The following is a 17,041-nucleotide window of genomic DNA, read 5'->3' as shown; positions in this document are numbered from 1 at the left end:
TTGTGCATTAATCTACGAACTCACGTTTGCAAGGGCGATCTGGGAACATTCTCGCGAATCCTGGGCGACAAATACATCTCATCTCGGTTCCCACTTCGGCGCATATCTCAGATTTAGATGATTTACATTCCGGTGTGCATTGATTCGCAACTGGTGCTAGAGGTACTGTAGGCGCGCCAAGTATTCCACCCGATAGTACTCTGTGGATCTCGTTGCCTGTTGGATCTTGTTCATCGCGAGAAACTTCGTCTCCGTACTCGGCTTCCACCTAAATTAAAAAAAAAGTATTTATAAATTTTATAACTAGCATTTTATTTATTAAGACAAATAACGTATGCATAGGTTATATTTCGCAAATCGATACCTCTTCTGCTCCGGGCTCAGGTGGTTTCTGATCGCTCATCACGACAAATATAGAATCATTATCCGCTACATTATCATACGTCGAAGATATCTTTGTAACGATCGGTTGCAAAATTGTCGATGTTACCGTAGACACTACGCTTGTCGGACGCAGCAGTGTTTCTGTCACAGTCTCGATAGTCGTTGTGGTGATCGTGTGCGTGATTAAAAGCGTTCTCGTCGTTGGCGGTGATCCCAACACCGACGTTTTAGTTGTCGTCACCGTCGAAGTTTTGAAACGTGTTACCTAATTTTTGAGCATGAATAATTAATTAATATTTACTGTTGATCAATAAATAATAATTATTTAAACTTTTATTGCGATAGTCGTACCTCTTTCGGTTTTGTACGTATTGTAGCATTGAATTGATTTTTGCCGACGGTACTAGTGATCTTTCCAATGTCCTTCGTAATCTGCGTCGTCGAACTTTCTATTTCGGAACGTGTCTTGTTGTTCGGCGTCGGTATCAACGTACTGGTCACTTTAGTAATCGAACTGTCAACTCTAGTGACGATTATGGATGGTTCTTTGTTCGCCGTTCTATTCATAATGCTGTATTCGATCGTTTGCGGTTTTAGTGTCTTAACATTTGACGTCGAATGCTGTTTTTTATCCGTTCCTACGATGAATGTTAAAGACTCGGTAGGCTCCACTTTCGTCGACGGTATAATGCTTTCGTGGCTGGACTCTAAGAATATCGGATGTTCAGGTCGTTTAACAGGGTTCGGTGGTATATGCGTCGGATTAACATCTCGATAAATTGTCGATGATCTGCTCGGCTGAATGTGATCCACCGAAGGTGGTCGCAGCTTTGTCGGTATTACTACATTCGTGGATGATGTCGACGTTGATTTAATGGTGATTCTAAAATTTCACATTTTAATTATTAATTGTTAATGTAGAAAATTAAATAATTTACGTACCTAGACACAGGTCTCGTATCAAATGGTCGCACAGTGTAAACGCTAACATGTTCGGTCATCCGTGTCTCTGTAGGCCTGAGAATTTTAGGAACATCGACTACGACTGGCAAATCAACGGTGCCGTGAATAATTGGAATTTTTGATTCGATATCTTGAATGACCGGAATATGAGATGTCGCGACGGCAGTTGCTATCTGTATAGAACCGGAAACCGCGACGGCTGGTCTCACAGTAGCAATCTCGAGCGGTCTTGTAGTTGTTAGCATCGGTGGTGGCGGTACCATGTCCTAAAATATAATGCATATTATTAAATTCTGTCGATAGGTATCTTATAAATTTTACAAATCGCTAGTTGTAAATTTGATTGTTTTACCTGCGACAATAATTCTACTAGGAAAGGTCTTGTGAGCGATGGTCTTGGACTAGGCGGAACCATATTTGTGCTGGGTGGTGCGATTGTCGTCGATTCTTTTAGAGGTACATATTTCGGCGGCTTCAAACCTGACTCGTCGGTTGTCATCAAAGCGAATCTATCCTCCACCGGCATATGAGTGGTAGTGATGTCTACTGGCGGTGGCGACAATCCTAGCACATCTCTTGACGGCGGTGGCGGTGGTTTAAGTCCTTCTTGATCTTTTTTCTTCGATCCAACTCCTACATTTAGAGGCGGTGGCATCATGTTTCTAGAAGGTACGCTCGTTTCTTTGCTCTTGTCCTGCTCGCCTTGAGAATCCGAGGAGGCAAAGTTTGTCTGGTATGCTGTGTTCAACGTTTCGTCGTTCTTTTTATTATGTGGTGGATTATTTTTCGTGACCAGCATACTGGGCGGCCGCTCGGTTTGTGTTTTACTGTCCACTTCCTCACCCGTAGTCTCGACAGACATGGAGAATTTGTTTGGACGACCGTGATGCGTTTCCTGTCCCGTAGTACCGCTTGAAATAATTACCGGCCCCGGTACTTGAGGTTTCGGCTTTGTCAAAATGTGAGGATACTCCGGATGCACTCTCGTGAATGTTCCGTGCTCCGGACGGCCAAAACTAGGACGTTTATTATTAATTGTAGTCGGGCGAGATATAGTACTGTTTTTACTGTCAATTATTCTTGTTTCGGAAGTCCGGAAATCATGTCCAGTAGATATTTTCTGTTGCGATTTTATAATATCCGGAATCGTTGTGCCTACCTTCCAATTCTGAAGATTATGATTTATTTTTGTTCCATGATTTAATGTCTGATTAACAAAAATTTCTGCAATATTCGGCTTGACATTTTCCGGTCGTTTTACAGCGTAATCGGGTCTAACTTCCAATTTTATCGGCGGCTTTGTTAATATTTCTGGTTTAACTCGAATTAAACCGGGCCTTGAATCAGGCCTAATCGGTCTAGAAAACGGTCTTCCAGGTCTGTCTACCTCGCCAAACTGAGAGGTAATCGCCGGTGGTTTCAAATCGACGGTATCGTCATTTTCAAGTGAGTTTAAGGTCGTCACTTGTCCGCCTTGCGTTTTCGTGGTCGTAGCTGGTTTTACATTTTCGTTATGAGGAGCAGGTATACCGTGAACTATTTCGTAATCGGGTTTATTGTTTTCTTTTTGTTTATATCCGTAAAGAGTGGTCGGATTATAATTATTATAAACACCAAAAGGCTTACCTTGTATTACAGGCAAGTCGTAAGGCCTCGTGTTGTAAGGATCGGTACCGTAAGGTCCTTGCAATAACGGTTTCCCGTCCGTTTCGTAATTCACGCCGTCCTCTTGTCCGACTTCCAACGGTTTGCCTACAACCGTATTAATGGAGACAATTGGTCCGTACGAGGTTTGTGATTTTAAAGTTTGGTTAACGCTTTGCGAATTCATCGTACTTTTTTTATTCTGGTTGTCGATTTCTTGACTTTTATTTCCTTTTCCGTTATCATGATTCTGATAATTGACATATTCCGAAGCACCGATGTCAGAATCCAATAGCGTCTGTTCGGTATGTGTATTTTGCCAATTTTCTCCTGCTAATACATGCTGCGTTTTCGTAGCGGATACTTGAGAATGCATATTTTCTTCTGATATCGGATTCGGATGTAAGGGATTGTGATATTCTATCGCTCCAGTAGGCACATGATCGTTCTGTTCAGTTGGCGAATTCGGTAACGTCGACGCGACGTTATCTACGTTCGTTTTATCCGAATAAACGGGCGGTCTGTTCTGATTAAATAAATTAGGCGATATTCGAGTAGATTCTTGATGAGACTGAGAATTTATTGGTGGACGATGCGACAGCACGAAGGTAGTAGGTGTCTTTAGTGGAGGTCTTTGCGGTCCGGAATAAGCTGGTTTTCGAATCGGTGGATATCCAGTTGGGCGTTCCACAAAGACGTGTCTGTCTGAGGGACGATTAGTCGTCGGTCTGGGTCGCGGTCTCGGTCGATTATTTAAAGCAAATCTGATTGGTTTCTTGTCGGACTTCCAGTTGGTGCCTAACGTTATCTCGTTTCCAGAATCTGGTTTTCCTAAGAATATATATCGATGTGGAATTTCGGTTTGCGCAACTTCTACTCGTCGCGGTGGAGCTTGTTCCAGCGAAGTTTGACCATTCGAAAAATGACCGCGCGGTGGCGGTTGGTGAACAGACGAATGAGAAGATTGAGGTCGAACATTTAGCGTCTCCGGTTTGTGATGTACAAGAATTTCTGTATGAACATGGCCTTGACCGGAACCTCCGGATCCGTCGGGCCTTTTAATCAGATGAATTTCCGGTCTCTTATCGGGTCTTAGTGCAGGAGTCTCTTCTTGTGGTCTTCCACGTATAGGCGATAAAAGAATAGCGTGGGGACGACTAGAAAAATTTGGTTTTGGAGAGGAAGACTTAAAATTTGTGGATGGTGATGGAGGAACCATGTAATGTGCTGGATTCTTTTCGCTTGCATATTGAGATAAATCTTCGACCTAGAAACATATAACAGTGTAAAAAGTATTGTTTTCCGCGATAATATTAATTTATAAATATATTGTTAAATTTTCTTTAATTTAATTTTATTAATTTTATTATATAAATATATTATATAAGTTCAATATTTAAAAATTAATCAATTTTAATTCATATTATACATACTTTTTGAATACCAACAAAACCCGGTCCAACTTCAGGCTCCGGATAAGGTGATGGATCGTCAAAATATTGACCACTTATATGAGGTTCGTTAGTATCTCCGAAAATCAGAGCCTGCGTGCCGCCTTGAGGAATTACAACATTAGCCACTTGACTCGGTTGAATATTAACCAATAAAGGTTGCCCCGTCGATCTGTCAATTATGTGAGGGACTTGGTGGACAATTGGTTCGGTAGGGCTCGGTTTTGGCTCTGATTCTTGTAAGATGATAGAGCTGGCCGGTAATAAAGGATCTTTTTGTGCCCACGGTGGTCGCTTTTGTTCTTCCGAAGATGATGTGACCGGAGTCGGTTGTGGTTTTTCAATTGGTTTATCCGAAATCTTGAAATAAATTATTGTGTTACATTGCATTAAAATTATTATACATAATTAATACAAATAAAACATACTTCGTCAACTCTTGCAGGTGGTAGTAAAGGATCTTTAGCACTCCAGGGTCTTCTATATTTCTCCGGATTCCACTCTGGAATTTTGTGATTTATGTTAGGATTTGCATATTGCTCTACGTTTGGTCTGTTAGGTGGTTTCAGTAAGGGATCGTTTTCCAAAATATCCTGTTTCGATGCGATTCTTTTAGGCGGCGATGACTGAACGGGAAGCAACTTTTGAGGTTGCTTAACAGCTGCCGGATGATTCTTGTCGATAGGAATAGAAACCGGCACTTTTAAATGTTCTTCGTAAACTTGATGAGCCGGCAAAATCTGCACTTGCGTGTCTTGTGCAGTCTGTTGACCTTGCACATCGTCATCGTTCTCTAGGACCTCTAATACGGGATGCACAGGAATATTCGGCACCGGCAACGGTGGCGGTTTCATGCCGATGTGCTTTTCGTCTTTTAGAAACGTTTGCGGCGGTCTTGGAGCCATTTTCCCCGGTTTTCCAATAATAACGTCGCTGTTTGCCGTGATTATTTCCCCCGGAGATATCGGTATACCGTCGGCAAGACTGCTGGTCACTTTGTGTCGCGTTTCGGCGATGTAATTGTGATTAAGATTTGCTAAATGAGCAACTAAAAAAAATAATTACATAATTTTTAAAACACACTGCTTAAAATTAATATTACAAAAAATTTCTTTTTTAAAAGATTGTTACCAATATGTTGGCTTTCAGCAGTTTCTATATCGCCGTCAGCAAATTCTGCGACGGGTATGTAAATTGGCGATCGCTGTGTTGTCGCTTCTTGCATTTCTACGAAAGGTACGCTGTCATTTCTACGAGTAGCCGCGGTTTTTCCTTGTAATAATCCAGCCATCGCTGTGATTACTGGTCCTAGAGCGGATAAACTATTTATTCCCAAAGATCCCAGACTAAGGAGAGGTTTATTAACGTTGGAAACATCGTCTTCGGATTGAGAATTCGGTCGCTTATTTTGTGCTCCGTCGCTTGATAGTATAGTTTCATTATTATCCTGTAAAATTATCAATTTAATTCATATATTATTTGCATATTTTAATTTATATAATTTAATGTTTCTTATTGTGGTAATTATGTAATTATTTTTTTGATTTATAAAAAAAAATTGTATAAATGAAACGTACGTCTATATCAATTTCTGGGTTTACATCAGAATTAGTATCCTCCGACGTTTCTTTTAACGGAGGATTTGTTGTATTTGCATTTGACGATACTTTTTCATTTTTTTTAGTATCCGCTATTGAAGTCGATTGTGGAAGGCTTGAGGTCGCGGACGGATTAATCTGGTCCTCCTCGTCGAAGAAAATAATTGTTGAGCCTGTGACGACATTTTTCACCGGATCAGAATGATGTGCAGTCGTCAGTAAGGCGTTCATATATCCAGCATCTAATAAGCTCGGGGCTATTGATTCCGTCACAACGTTTTCAACGATGTGCGAACGAGAGGACACGGTCGTTGCTGTTTCACCGTCTGGACCGGCCTGGCAAATAAGAAATTTTTAATATATGTACGGCGTAAATACATTGTTTTAAGTATATGTACGGCGTAAATACATTGTTTTAAATATATGTAAGGCGTAAATAAATTGTTTCAAGTAGTAGTGCGGTAAATACCTGTAGTAATGTCGTAAAGTAAGTGAACGTTGTAAGGTATGTTTTAGTGGCAAATATCTGGATAGGCTCTGGCGTGGGATTAACCGGAGCGGTTTTCATGGTCGTTTTTCGCACTGGCACTTTCTCCAGCACCACGTCGGTTGACGTGGCTATGTTCGTGCGAACTACCGTGCTGCCTTTCTCCAAAAATGTATTGAAATACGTGTACGTGATGTAATACGTTTTAGTCATGTCTGTCACGCTACCGTCGGTGGCGTCCAAGGCAGTCAAGGTGGTTGTGACACTGGTTGGTCGTGGAGGAGGTGCTGATTCTGTTACTATTAACTGAAAAGAAAAAAAAAATAATAAAATAAAATTGAAGTAGAATAATACAATGTATAATGTTATAGTAGATGTTAAACATAAAAGTTTACGAGGGAAAAGTAAACTCACCTGGGTAATTGTGTCGCTGACCGTCTCAGTTTTCGACCGACCGTCTTCCATGAATGTTTTTTCTAACACTCTGGTACTGAGATATGTATTGGTTTCCGGTCTCGGAGCTTCTGATGGTTCGAGAATCATGTCTAGGTAATGTTGCGGCGCGGTAACTGTATTCGTTATGACTTTCGTGCTACTTTCTAAGGCGTCATTCACATCCGGATGATCTGTGTTCAAAGTTAAATAGGTATAAGTAGTTTTAAATACTTCGGTACGTAAGGTAGGAGACATATCCAGAGTCACGGCTGCTGTTTCAGAACCAGGTTTTCTGTGTCGTTCTTCTGTCGCTGTATTCGCTACCACCTAAAAGAAGAAATTAAAATTTTTTAAATAATTCTATCTAAAAAAAATTGATTTTACGCGTAAATTAACTGTTTAATTGCTGTCGAACTCAACGCTTCCTTGAATTTCGTGCGAGAAGGACAGTTCATTTGAGTAGGGCTATTGCTGTCTCACTTTTTTATGTGACTGTCTCTTTCTATCTAAGGGCCGAACTTCTAAAGGTCAGTCTAATTGCGGAGCTCCGGGCGAGAGGACGTGTCGTTAATCGCTCCGCAATTTCGCGTACTCGCGACCGCGGATAGGAAGTTTTCGCGTACAAATAAGTGTCGACGTCGTCGTCCCGGGAACGAACAATCATTTTCAGTACTCCGGGATATTCTGTTCATCATTTTGCGCTTTATTTCGTGCCTCGGAAAAGCGCTTTATTTCGGGCCTCGGAAAAGTGCTTCGGAACGGCAAAGCTAAGCCGAGGGCGTTACGGTCGGAGCGTCCAGCCGAAAGTGCGTCGCGTTCGGTATTACCAACCCCGCTTTACTCGCCACCTTCTTCAGCGACGTTCAATGGGTTCCGGCGACCGCCATTCCGAGCGTCAGGTCTGCACCTCGCCCGTCATCTTCGTCGCGGGGGATTCTCATCCCGTTCAAGTGATTCTTAAAGAACTCGAGGAAGACAAAGTGCGCGGAGAACATTTCGTATCGCGGTCCTTCTCATTCGCCGCTTAACACGAATGCTCGGTGTCGTTCGTTCCGTCGTTTGCTCCGCCGAGAATCAATCGAAGAATCAAAAGGACCTCGCTTTACATCGTGCCCGATTTTTTTAGTTGGGATCAAGGACGACTGGAGTGAAGACACCCGATGGAAATAAGCAACGCCACGGACATCGAGAGTGCAAATTTATACACCGAATAATCGTTCGTCGCGTTTCTTAATTTAAATCGTGAAAATTCGCCGCGATAATACACCGTCATTCTTTCGGTCGTTCGCTCGTCTCTCGATGGTGTTAAAAATTAGAGATTGTAATTTAAAAAAAGAAAGAACAGCAACGTAATACAAAGTCAAGTGATGTGAAGTGCTACAACACATCAGGATAATCCAGAGACTGCCACAGAAGGAAGGAAGGAAGGAAGGAAGGAAGGAAGGACGGATGGAAGGATGGAAGGACGGACTTCAATCTACCTTAACCTAACCGAAAGCTACAAATGTAAGTACAAGCAATTATCATAATTATATAATTGTAATAAAATGTCTCCAATTATAATAACGCGCGCGAATTAGTATCTCTTAAAAAATAGCCCACGCGAAGCGCATAATTTGTTCTAGCAAAATAAAATAATTAAATAATTTCATAATTAATTTCAAAATTAAAAAATATTAAAGGGTAGAGTTTAAAATTGTAAATCAATCTCAAAAAGAAGAAAAAGTATTTAAAAGTAAAAGCTTGTTTTTTTTTATTCTAAAAATATTCACAAATATGTTTGCATAAACACCTGCTGCTCTGTAGAAACGGTAGTCGTTCCATCCTTGGTGATTGTATTGAGGTACGTGAAAGTTGTTGTGCAAGTCTTCGTAACAAACTCGTTCGGTTTATCCTGTGGCAGGAGCATGACCACTGCTTCTGACAAGGTGAGGGTGGGCTGGGGATTCGAGTTTTCCCATCGCAGAGCCGGTGTCGGCCCGGCGACAATCACTTCTACTCCGTTTGACATTACGCGGGTAGCTAAATTGAACCTGCGTCCCTCCTCTTCGTCCTTCGCCTCGTATTCTCCTGTCGTTTCGATTTTACAAATGATTTATAACAATTTCAAATAAGCTCGATGTGTCTAAGGAAAACTTTGCGCGCGATATCAATTAAATTTTTTAAAGATATTGAAATTTTTTAACGACGTGTAAGAGATGCTTACCTATTATTGATGCTGTTCAAATCACTCAAACGATATTAATATACATAGAATTAAAAGGAGTCATATATTTGATGTATCGAAAATGTAAGAAAAATTTTTACAGAAAAAAAATACAGTTGATGAAGTAATTAACGTAGAGAAATTAATATTCGTGTCGGACAAAAGCTCGTCAACCGAATTGTTTCTTTGCTCGAAATTAAATATTAATTTTGGACAAAGAAATAATCCAATTTACACGTTTTGGTCCACATACGTATATCGTACATAAAAAAAAAAAAAAATAAAAAAACGCAAATTTAGATATGTACAGCGTCATTTTGTCATTTACAGTATTTACATTTCATACAAGGCTGTAATATACAGGAAAAAAAATTTAGAATACCAGAAGCCAATTGACATAGTATTTCACAGAGTATTTATACAGTCCAATAGTCCGTGTAGTTTCGTACAAGTCTAACCAAATTCGCGTAATCAGGAAGTCTATGTAGCGAAAACAAGTTTATTAGTCTAAGGATTATATTACATATGACGATCGCCGTGTGCACTACGCGTTGAAGAAATTATATTATTTCGTTATTTTCATTATAATTTTTTTTCTGAATAAAATGCATTTTTTTAAATAATATTTTAATGAAGTTATACTACATGTGCAAATTTAAAGACTTCAATGTTCGTGCACTGTGCGATCGTCGCGAGAAAGGTCTCAGATGGGTACTACTCACCGGCAACGGGTACTGGATTATACACAGATGACACGAAGCCGGCTGACGACTCCACGGTAGGAGTGACAGTCACCGTGACGGGCACCGTCAACGTAAGTGTCGTCACTCTCGGTCTTACGGTCGTCGACGACGTCACTTTAGTCTGCAGTCCGTTAAGTTGCGTCACCACGTACGTATACGTCCTAAGTCGCGTCGACGTCACTACCGTCTCCGTGTAGTAAACGCTCGTGCTGGGCTCGAGCGCGTGATCCGGCGTGGACGTCGTCTCCGGATCGATAGCGCCGTTCGGTTTCGACGGCAAGATCTCGGGGAAATCGAGACGGGACAACGACAGATAGAGATCATCCGCTAACACGGCCTCGATCTCCTCCGGTGTAGGCGATGCGATCTCGCTCGTGACTTTCGTCGCGGATACCGAAACCGCGGCGACCGGCGTGGACTTCGTTCCGTGGGTATAATTTGCGCCGAGGGGTATCACGGTGGGTATGTACGACTCGTCGAAATAGCTCGAGGTATCGGTATCGCGTATCGGTGATTTCGTCGTTTCGAGCGGTATAACGCTGTCGAAGCTCGGCTCGATCGCGCCGGCGTCGGACGGGAGAATTGTTCCGATTAGAGAAATCTCGGTCGAATTAAAGTCGTTTATTACGTCCGGCTGAATAGGCTGTACTGTTGGTATTTCTTCTGGAATCTCGGTAATCGTTTCTGGCGTCGTGCCACGTTCCGTGGACTCTTCGGGAGCTTCGGTCGATTCTTTTTCTACATCGATCTGTGTCGTTTCGGTAATATCTTCCGTCGTGACGTCTTCCGTCAAAGTAGTTTGCTCCTCGATGGCAACGATTGTGCTCTGCTCTTTTGTTGTAAATTTATCATCGTCTTCTTCAACAATGAGTTCAGTGGTCGGTACGTCTTCGTATAAAACGGTGGTCTTCGTCGATATTTTCGTATCATTCGTCTCTTTTAATGCAACGGATTCCGTTGTATTTATCGATGCGTTATCAGATTTTTGAGTTTTTATTATTTGCTCTTCAGGCGGTTTTAATGTCGTTTCGCTGATCGGTGTCGTTACAGTAATGTCGTTCTCTGTTCGCGTCTCAACATTGCTCTTATTAAAAACAATATTGTCTTCGTCTTTGGGAGAGATTGTAAGGTGCTCGTCTTTCGTTAAGTCTGTAATTGTATTTGCATTTTCAGTCGTAGTAATGTCGCGATAGTCATTTTCGTATTCATCTTCTTCGTCGGACGGAGGGAAAAAGAAATTATCAGTGATTATTATTGGCGTATTCGGCGTGCTTTCTTCGGGTGCAGCGGAGGTGGTATCAAATGATACGAGGCTCGCTTCCTCGTCTGGCTTGTTATCGATAAGATTCGGCGTTTCCTCGAGCCCGGGAGTAACGACGGAGTGATCTTTATCTCTCGTAATCTCGCGCTCTTTTTCATCGTCGTCCGAATAGTCATCGTACTCGGAAGAAGACGCAGTGAAGAATCCGGTAGTGATAACGGCAAGGGTCGGCGTCGGCAATATCGGTCGCACCGCGACTAATTTTTTTCGGGTCACTCTGACTTTATTTTTCGCCAATGTCGGCGTGGATTGAAGCTTTCTGCGTCGCGTCACAGTTACTTTGTGTTTTCCAAAACTGGTAGGCTGATAATTTCCGTAATCCAACGGCACGTCGGTCGGATAAATTGAGCCGCTCGATCCAACTGTTCTGACACGTGTCACCACGATTCTTCGCGGTGGCTGCGTGGCAGACGTGGCTTGCGCGAGGTCTTTAGTACGCGATGTCAAGGGTCTCCGTCGAACGACCGTGAATTTATGCTGCCTAGCAGTTCTGCTGCGTACAACGGGCACTCGTATTCTAACGCGCTTTCGTGGTGTCTCCCCATAAGATTCGTCATCGTCTTCGATCCTTCCGTTATTAACATAATCCTCGCTTGTCGACCAGGTATTAACGACATCGTCTCTCTTACGGTCAACATTCCAATTTCCATATTGCACCGATTCAGCGTAGGGATTACCTGCAAACGTGACCGTTCCACTCGTCTGTTCGATTCGTATCTCGCCTCGTATTAAATTCATTTCGCGATCTAATAAAAATCTATGTATGATCAAGCAGCGATAAAGCCATTCTTGAATGTGATCTTTTGCTTTCGTGATGCGTTAATCGATTGAAATTAATTAACGCCGCCGTCTCGTGTTGAAGTTTTTTATTTTTATTTTTTTATTTTTTTTTTTGTGTGCTCGTTCGATTGAATTTTCCCATGTACAGTTTGCATTTTAGTACCGTTACCAGGATTGCACAACTTGTCTGTTTGTTGTAATATTGTTGACGAGACGGAAGAGTATCATGTCCGATTTTGTCGTGTGGGCGCGCGTGCGGCGGCAAAAATCAAGGCTACGTTAGTAAGAGGAAATGTAGGACGACGCTCTTATGATAGAAGGGATTTTTTTAAGAAGGAAATAGAAAAGAGATTCGAGAGAGAGGTCGGGAGAGAGCGAGCCGAACAGAACGGACAGTATATCGCCGTTCTTTCGAACGGCTCTCGTTTCGTCGAAGCTGTCAACTACCTATGACCTTTCTTTTCCACAATTTCAAAGAAAGAAATTCCGGCAGTCTCGGCATTGTCTATATTACATACGCAACAACTTCAATTTATATCGACGTTGCTCGTTTTTCCACTAAAATATGCTCGAAGAAGCTTAATCGACGCTCTCCGGATGTAAGATATTTAAGGAAAGGCAATTAGCCTCTAGGGCAATTAAAGTGGATTTTAATAAAATTATGGACTTAAAATATTAGGGCGAGAAAGTGAGAAAAAAAGAGAGAAGAAAATGAGGAGAGCGGAAGTGGATTTTTTTTTTTATATATATAATAAAAAATTTTTATATAATAAAAAAAAAGGAGGAGATAAGATTAGGTGTAAATGGACGTGGAAATGTGCCGTCCGACGTCACCCACTACGCTCTCGAGACTTTGTGTTGGGGCGTGTGCGTCGATGGGATCTTCGCTTCCCGCCAGGATGGCAACGGCCACCGGTCCGGCGTGTAACGACGGCGGTACGGAAGGTCGGACCTCGACGGCACCTTCCGAAGCATCTCTTCGTCTTCTCGACGCGGTGGCAGATTCGTCGATTTTTACTGTACTCAAAACGGTGCTGAATTCTCCGGGTCTGCGGCCGGAAACGTAAAGCGTCACCACGCTGGACTCTGCTTTCGTGGCCGCGGACGCTTTCAACTCTTTTTTCTTGTCGTTCGATTTACCGCGTCCGCGCGGCCTGGATGATTTTTGATAGTCCTCCACGTCGTCTTCCTCGAAATCTTCGTAGCTGTCGTGCCTGTAGTCGGAGTCGGCCGGTTGATTTCGTCTCTCGACTTCGCCCGGCAAGGTGTTGCTCTGCGTAAACGGAGCGGCCGCGAACAGAGGATCCAGCAACGGATTAGGATTCTGTGGCTGCGTCTGCGGTTGTTGCAGCAGCAACAAGAGAGAATTTATATTTGCCGCCGGTATCGCGGCCGTTGGCGTCACCACGACGGTGTCCGTTACGAATTCCGTCGCGGTAACGACGTTAGTCGAGGAGTCGACCAGAGTCGTCAAGATTTCCTTGCCGCGAAAAGTGAGGGGAATAATAGTGCTCTGATGCTTCGTTATCGTGGTGACGTAGGAGGTCGTGCGTGTGTTATATTGCGTGGTGGGCGTAGCTTGGGGTTGTAACAGCGGATTCGGCTGACCTAATTGACCCAGAAGTAATTGCGAGAGAAGTATATTCGCTAGGGGAGCGTTACCGGGCAAAGAAGGCTGTACCGTGGAAACTATATTTTCCACGGAGTACACCGTTGTCGGTACAATGACGGATTGAGAGACGCGACGGCCACCGAGGCTCGTAAGAGTGTGCGAGATACGAGTGGTGGGCGTCTCGTGCAGCAAGAATCGCGTAACTTCGGCCTGGCCTTGAACATTGGTACCTGTCACTTCGCTAACGATTACCACGAGCGGCTTTCCATCTCCAGCTGTTACTGTGCTATATTGAGAGGGAGCGAGGACTTCGGTGCTAGGTTGTGCCGTTATTATATTTCGATGTTCCGTGACACCGTTGTTCACCACAGGAATCGTCACTTCCGTCGGTACGTAATGTGTCACCGTTATGGTGCCATCGAAATTCGGATATACAGTGGGCGCTTCCCGAATATCCTCGTAAGATCCTCTGCCTCTCGTGGAAACTCTCCTGTTGCCGTTTCTTCCGTTCGTCGATCTTGAGCGAGACGACGATACTCTTCGATTCGCTGATTCCGTCGATTTTGAAGATCCGCTTCGCAGCCTCGGTGGTCTAACTCTTCCATTGTCGGATTTACTAGTCGATCTGCTGTTCGTTCTTGGACTCGAAGTCGGCCTTTTATATCCTGATCGATTCGTAGATGAATCTTTTTCTCTCAATGTAAACTGCCTTCCGTTATTAGATGCCGGCGACGGTTTTATTCTTACAGAGCCATTTCTACTGCTTCCATTTGATGGTTTCGATCTCGTTCTAGAGCTCTGCTGATTTGATAATTCCGACGTTTCTGCTGTTTGATCAGGGCTGTTGAATGTTTTCTGCGGTTGCGTAGATGTTAAACTTCGCGCGCGATTATTATAACGAGCAGAAGGTTTTGCTATTTTTAAACTGTCTTCTTTATTCGCCGCGACGTCTAATGAATCAATTGTTTCTTCCGGCTTTGTAGAAATTTGTGCGGGCCGACGGAAACGACTACTGTATGCTCTCAACTGGCTAGCCTGACGACGAATTCTTCTCGTTCTAGCTCCGAACGGTCTAATTTGTACGACAGGTCCAGCCGCTTTTCCAGAACGGCGATTCACACTTGCGTTCGGTCTTCTTTCTTCATGTTCCGATCCTTCGTAATCATTATCTGATATTTCTTCAACGGGCTCGTCTATTAAACCTTCATTGCCTTCGTTTTGTCCCTCGTTTGGCTCAGTCGGCTCAGTTGCTGCTTCTTGTTTTCTACCAAGAAATCCACGCGGCGGGAACAAACCTGTATTGCTCGGTCGTGTTCTCGTTGATACCGGAGGAGTTGCTCTAGTATTTGCTCGTCCGTTCGTCACTCTAGGCACCGTTGGCGCGCTTAATCTGTTTAAATTTCCCGATCGCCTTGGAGTTGTCGTCGTCGGTGGTTTCGAGGTAGTCGTCGATCTGCCGTTGCTGCTTAAATTAATTGGTCTGCGAAATCTTAGAAGCGGATTCGTAGATCTCCTTGACGATTCCGTCGTCGTTTGCAGAGGAGTGGTGACGGTTTCACCGTCGAAAAATTCCGTAAGAGGCGTCTCGTCTGTTACGAGAGTGGTCGTAGTAAATTCATTAGCGTCGTTCTCTTGATCGTCGTGCTTGGCGGTGGGCTGCCCTCTCAGTAACGTCGACGACGGCCGGATACCTGGACGGTATCTCGACGACGCACCGGGAAATACCGAGCTCGAGGCGCGTGTCGCAACTCTAGCGGAGGATCCTCTCACCGACGTGGGGCCGCGCCGATTGCTTTGAAAAACGGACGACGGAGTTATTCGAGGCTGCACTCTGCCTCGTGTACTACCCGCCGGAAATGCAGAGGTCGAAGTAGTGGCAGTTCCTCGTCTGCCTGAAAATCTTCTGGAGCCTGACGGAGATAACGTCGAGGAATACGGCCCGATTGGCGAGGTCACGCGCCCTCGCGACGACGCGAATCTGTTGCCTTTACCGGCCAAAGTGGCGGTTATTGTCGGAGTAATGTCCGTCCTAGTGATAGTCGTCGCGGCCTGCGCGCCTTTGCGCTTCGGATTAAAAGTCGGCCTGTTTCTGGAGGCAAACGGCCTTATCACTGGCGTGAAAGTTCTCTTTCTCGTTGAGAACGTCAGTCGCGATTTCTTTTTCGAACTTTGCCCGTCGTCGCCCTCTTCTCCTTCCTCCTCGTCTTCTTCGTTTTGGTCAGAATCTTCATCTTGATCGGAAGATTCTGTGTGATCTTCGGAAGATTGAATGACGGCGGGGGAAGGCGATATTCCCGGAATATTCGTCGATTGACTCGGAGGTAGGGTAGAAGTCGGCGCGATATTTAATGTGGAACTCGGCGCGACGAAGCTAGAAGTACTCTCGATAATCTGCGCGTATCTTCCTTCGATGCTCGTGCCGATTACTTTTGATTGATATAACGTAGTCGTACCATTATTTTCCATCTGGCCTTGAATTAAGCGTACGAGGCCCGTTCGGTGGCCCGGAACAGGCGGAATACTCGCTTTTCTTTCTTCGTCGATTTTCGTACTTGACGTACTCTCGATTACTTTAGCGTAAGTACCTTCGAAAAGTGTGCCGATTTGCTTTGTCGTGAAATAAACGGTAGTAATTTCGTCGGCGTCCACCACGCTTCCTTTATTCAAAGACAGAACTCCCGTAGGGAGAACCGGTGTGGCTATTGTCGAAGGTAACGGTGGCGTTTCTATTTTTGTCGAGCTTTTCACCACTCGTGCGTAATATCCGTCTATATAAGTGCCATATACATCCGTTGTGTAATGAGTCGTGGTGTCGTCGTGTACTTCGCTCGAACGTATCGTTGAAATTAAGCCCGTTTTTAAAGCGTCGCTCACCGTGGACGGTACCGCGGTTTTCTCATTAGCATTTATCGTCTGAATCGATGGATACACGGGTCCGCCGATCGCACGACCTGTCGCCTGTTGTGTCGCGGCGTCGGGTATCGATACGCTGGTTACAGTCTCCAATCTGCTATTTAAAATCGTTTCGTTTCCGATGTACGATGTAGTAAAGTAAGTATACGTCGTGTAGAAAGTCGTTGGTTCCGGCGAAATCGATGAAGCATTCGCGCCTTGATCGTCGGGTTTAATTATAATCGGCGATACGTTATTCGTGTCCTCAGATTTTCCAGACGCCGCGCTGCCGAAGGGCGTAACTTCGTTGTCTGCCGTGACTTTCGATTCCTCTTCGTTGGTAGATTCTTCGTCAGACGGCGGATTTACGGTCGGCGTGTAAGTCATTATCACGCCGAGCTCCACCGTAGGCGTAGGAAGGACTCCTGATGTAACCACGTTGCTGACCGTTTCCTCGCGACTGGTGGTTATGGTATCACCGCCCTTGTAAAACGTCGTCCAATATGTAAACGTTGTAAAATATGT

General features: G+C 44.0%; 1 protein-coding gene and 1 long non-coding RNA gene across 6 annotated transcripts in view; one reads left to right on the top strand and one right to left on the bottom strand.

Moving 5' to 3' along the window:
- Positions 1–6,721, top strand: part of LOC139107962 (uncharacterized) — a 91,656-nt gene extending 84,935 nt beyond the window's left edge. For all 5 annotated transcript variants that reach the window (XR_011546592.1, XR_011546591.1, XR_011546589.1 and 2 more), the window contains one exon: positions 6,127–6,721. This is a non-coding gene — a long non-coding RNA (uncharacterized lncRNA). The remainder of the gene's footprint in view (positions 1–6,126) is intronic.
- The window catches only part of LOC139107941 (mucin-2), a 61,749-nt gene that overhangs the window by 4,957 nt on the left and 39,751 nt on the right, over positions 1–17,041 (bottom strand). Inside the window, exons 3-15 of the mRNA XM_070665853.1 lie at positions 9,891–11,909; positions 8,755–9,032; positions 6,942–7,289; positions 6,510–6,833; positions 6,020–6,376; positions 5,574–5,889; positions 4,871–5,490; positions 4,425–4,802; positions 1,700–4,258; positions 1,327–1,613; positions 736–1,267; positions 365–649; positions 25–268 (exon numbers count right to left, since the gene is read on the bottom strand). Coding sequence (XP_070521954.1) covers positions 25–268; positions 365–649; positions 736–1,267; positions 1,327–1,613; positions 1,700–4,258; positions 4,425–4,802; positions 4,871–5,490; positions 5,574–5,889; positions 6,020–6,376; positions 6,510–6,833; positions 6,942–7,289; positions 8,755–9,032; positions 9,891–11,909 — 8,547 coding nt within the window. The remainder of the gene's footprint in view (positions 1–24; positions 269–364; positions 650–735; positions 1,268–1,326; positions 1,614–1,699; positions 4,259–4,424; positions 4,803–4,870; positions 5,491–5,573; positions 5,890–6,019; positions 6,377–6,509; positions 6,834–6,941; positions 7,290–8,754; positions 9,033–9,890; positions 11,910–17,041) is intronic.

The sequence above is a fragment of the Cardiocondyla obscurior genome, linkage group LG14, assembly GCF_019399895.1.
Source record: "Cardiocondyla obscurior isolate alpha-2009 linkage group LG14, Cobs3.1, whole genome shotgun sequence".
Taxonomy (NCBI): Eukaryota; Metazoa; Arthropoda; class Insecta; order Hymenoptera; family Formicidae; genus Cardiocondyla; species Cardiocondyla obscurior.
Note: the sequence above shows the minus strand (reverse complement) of the source record. Positions and strands in the feature narration are given on the sequence as shown.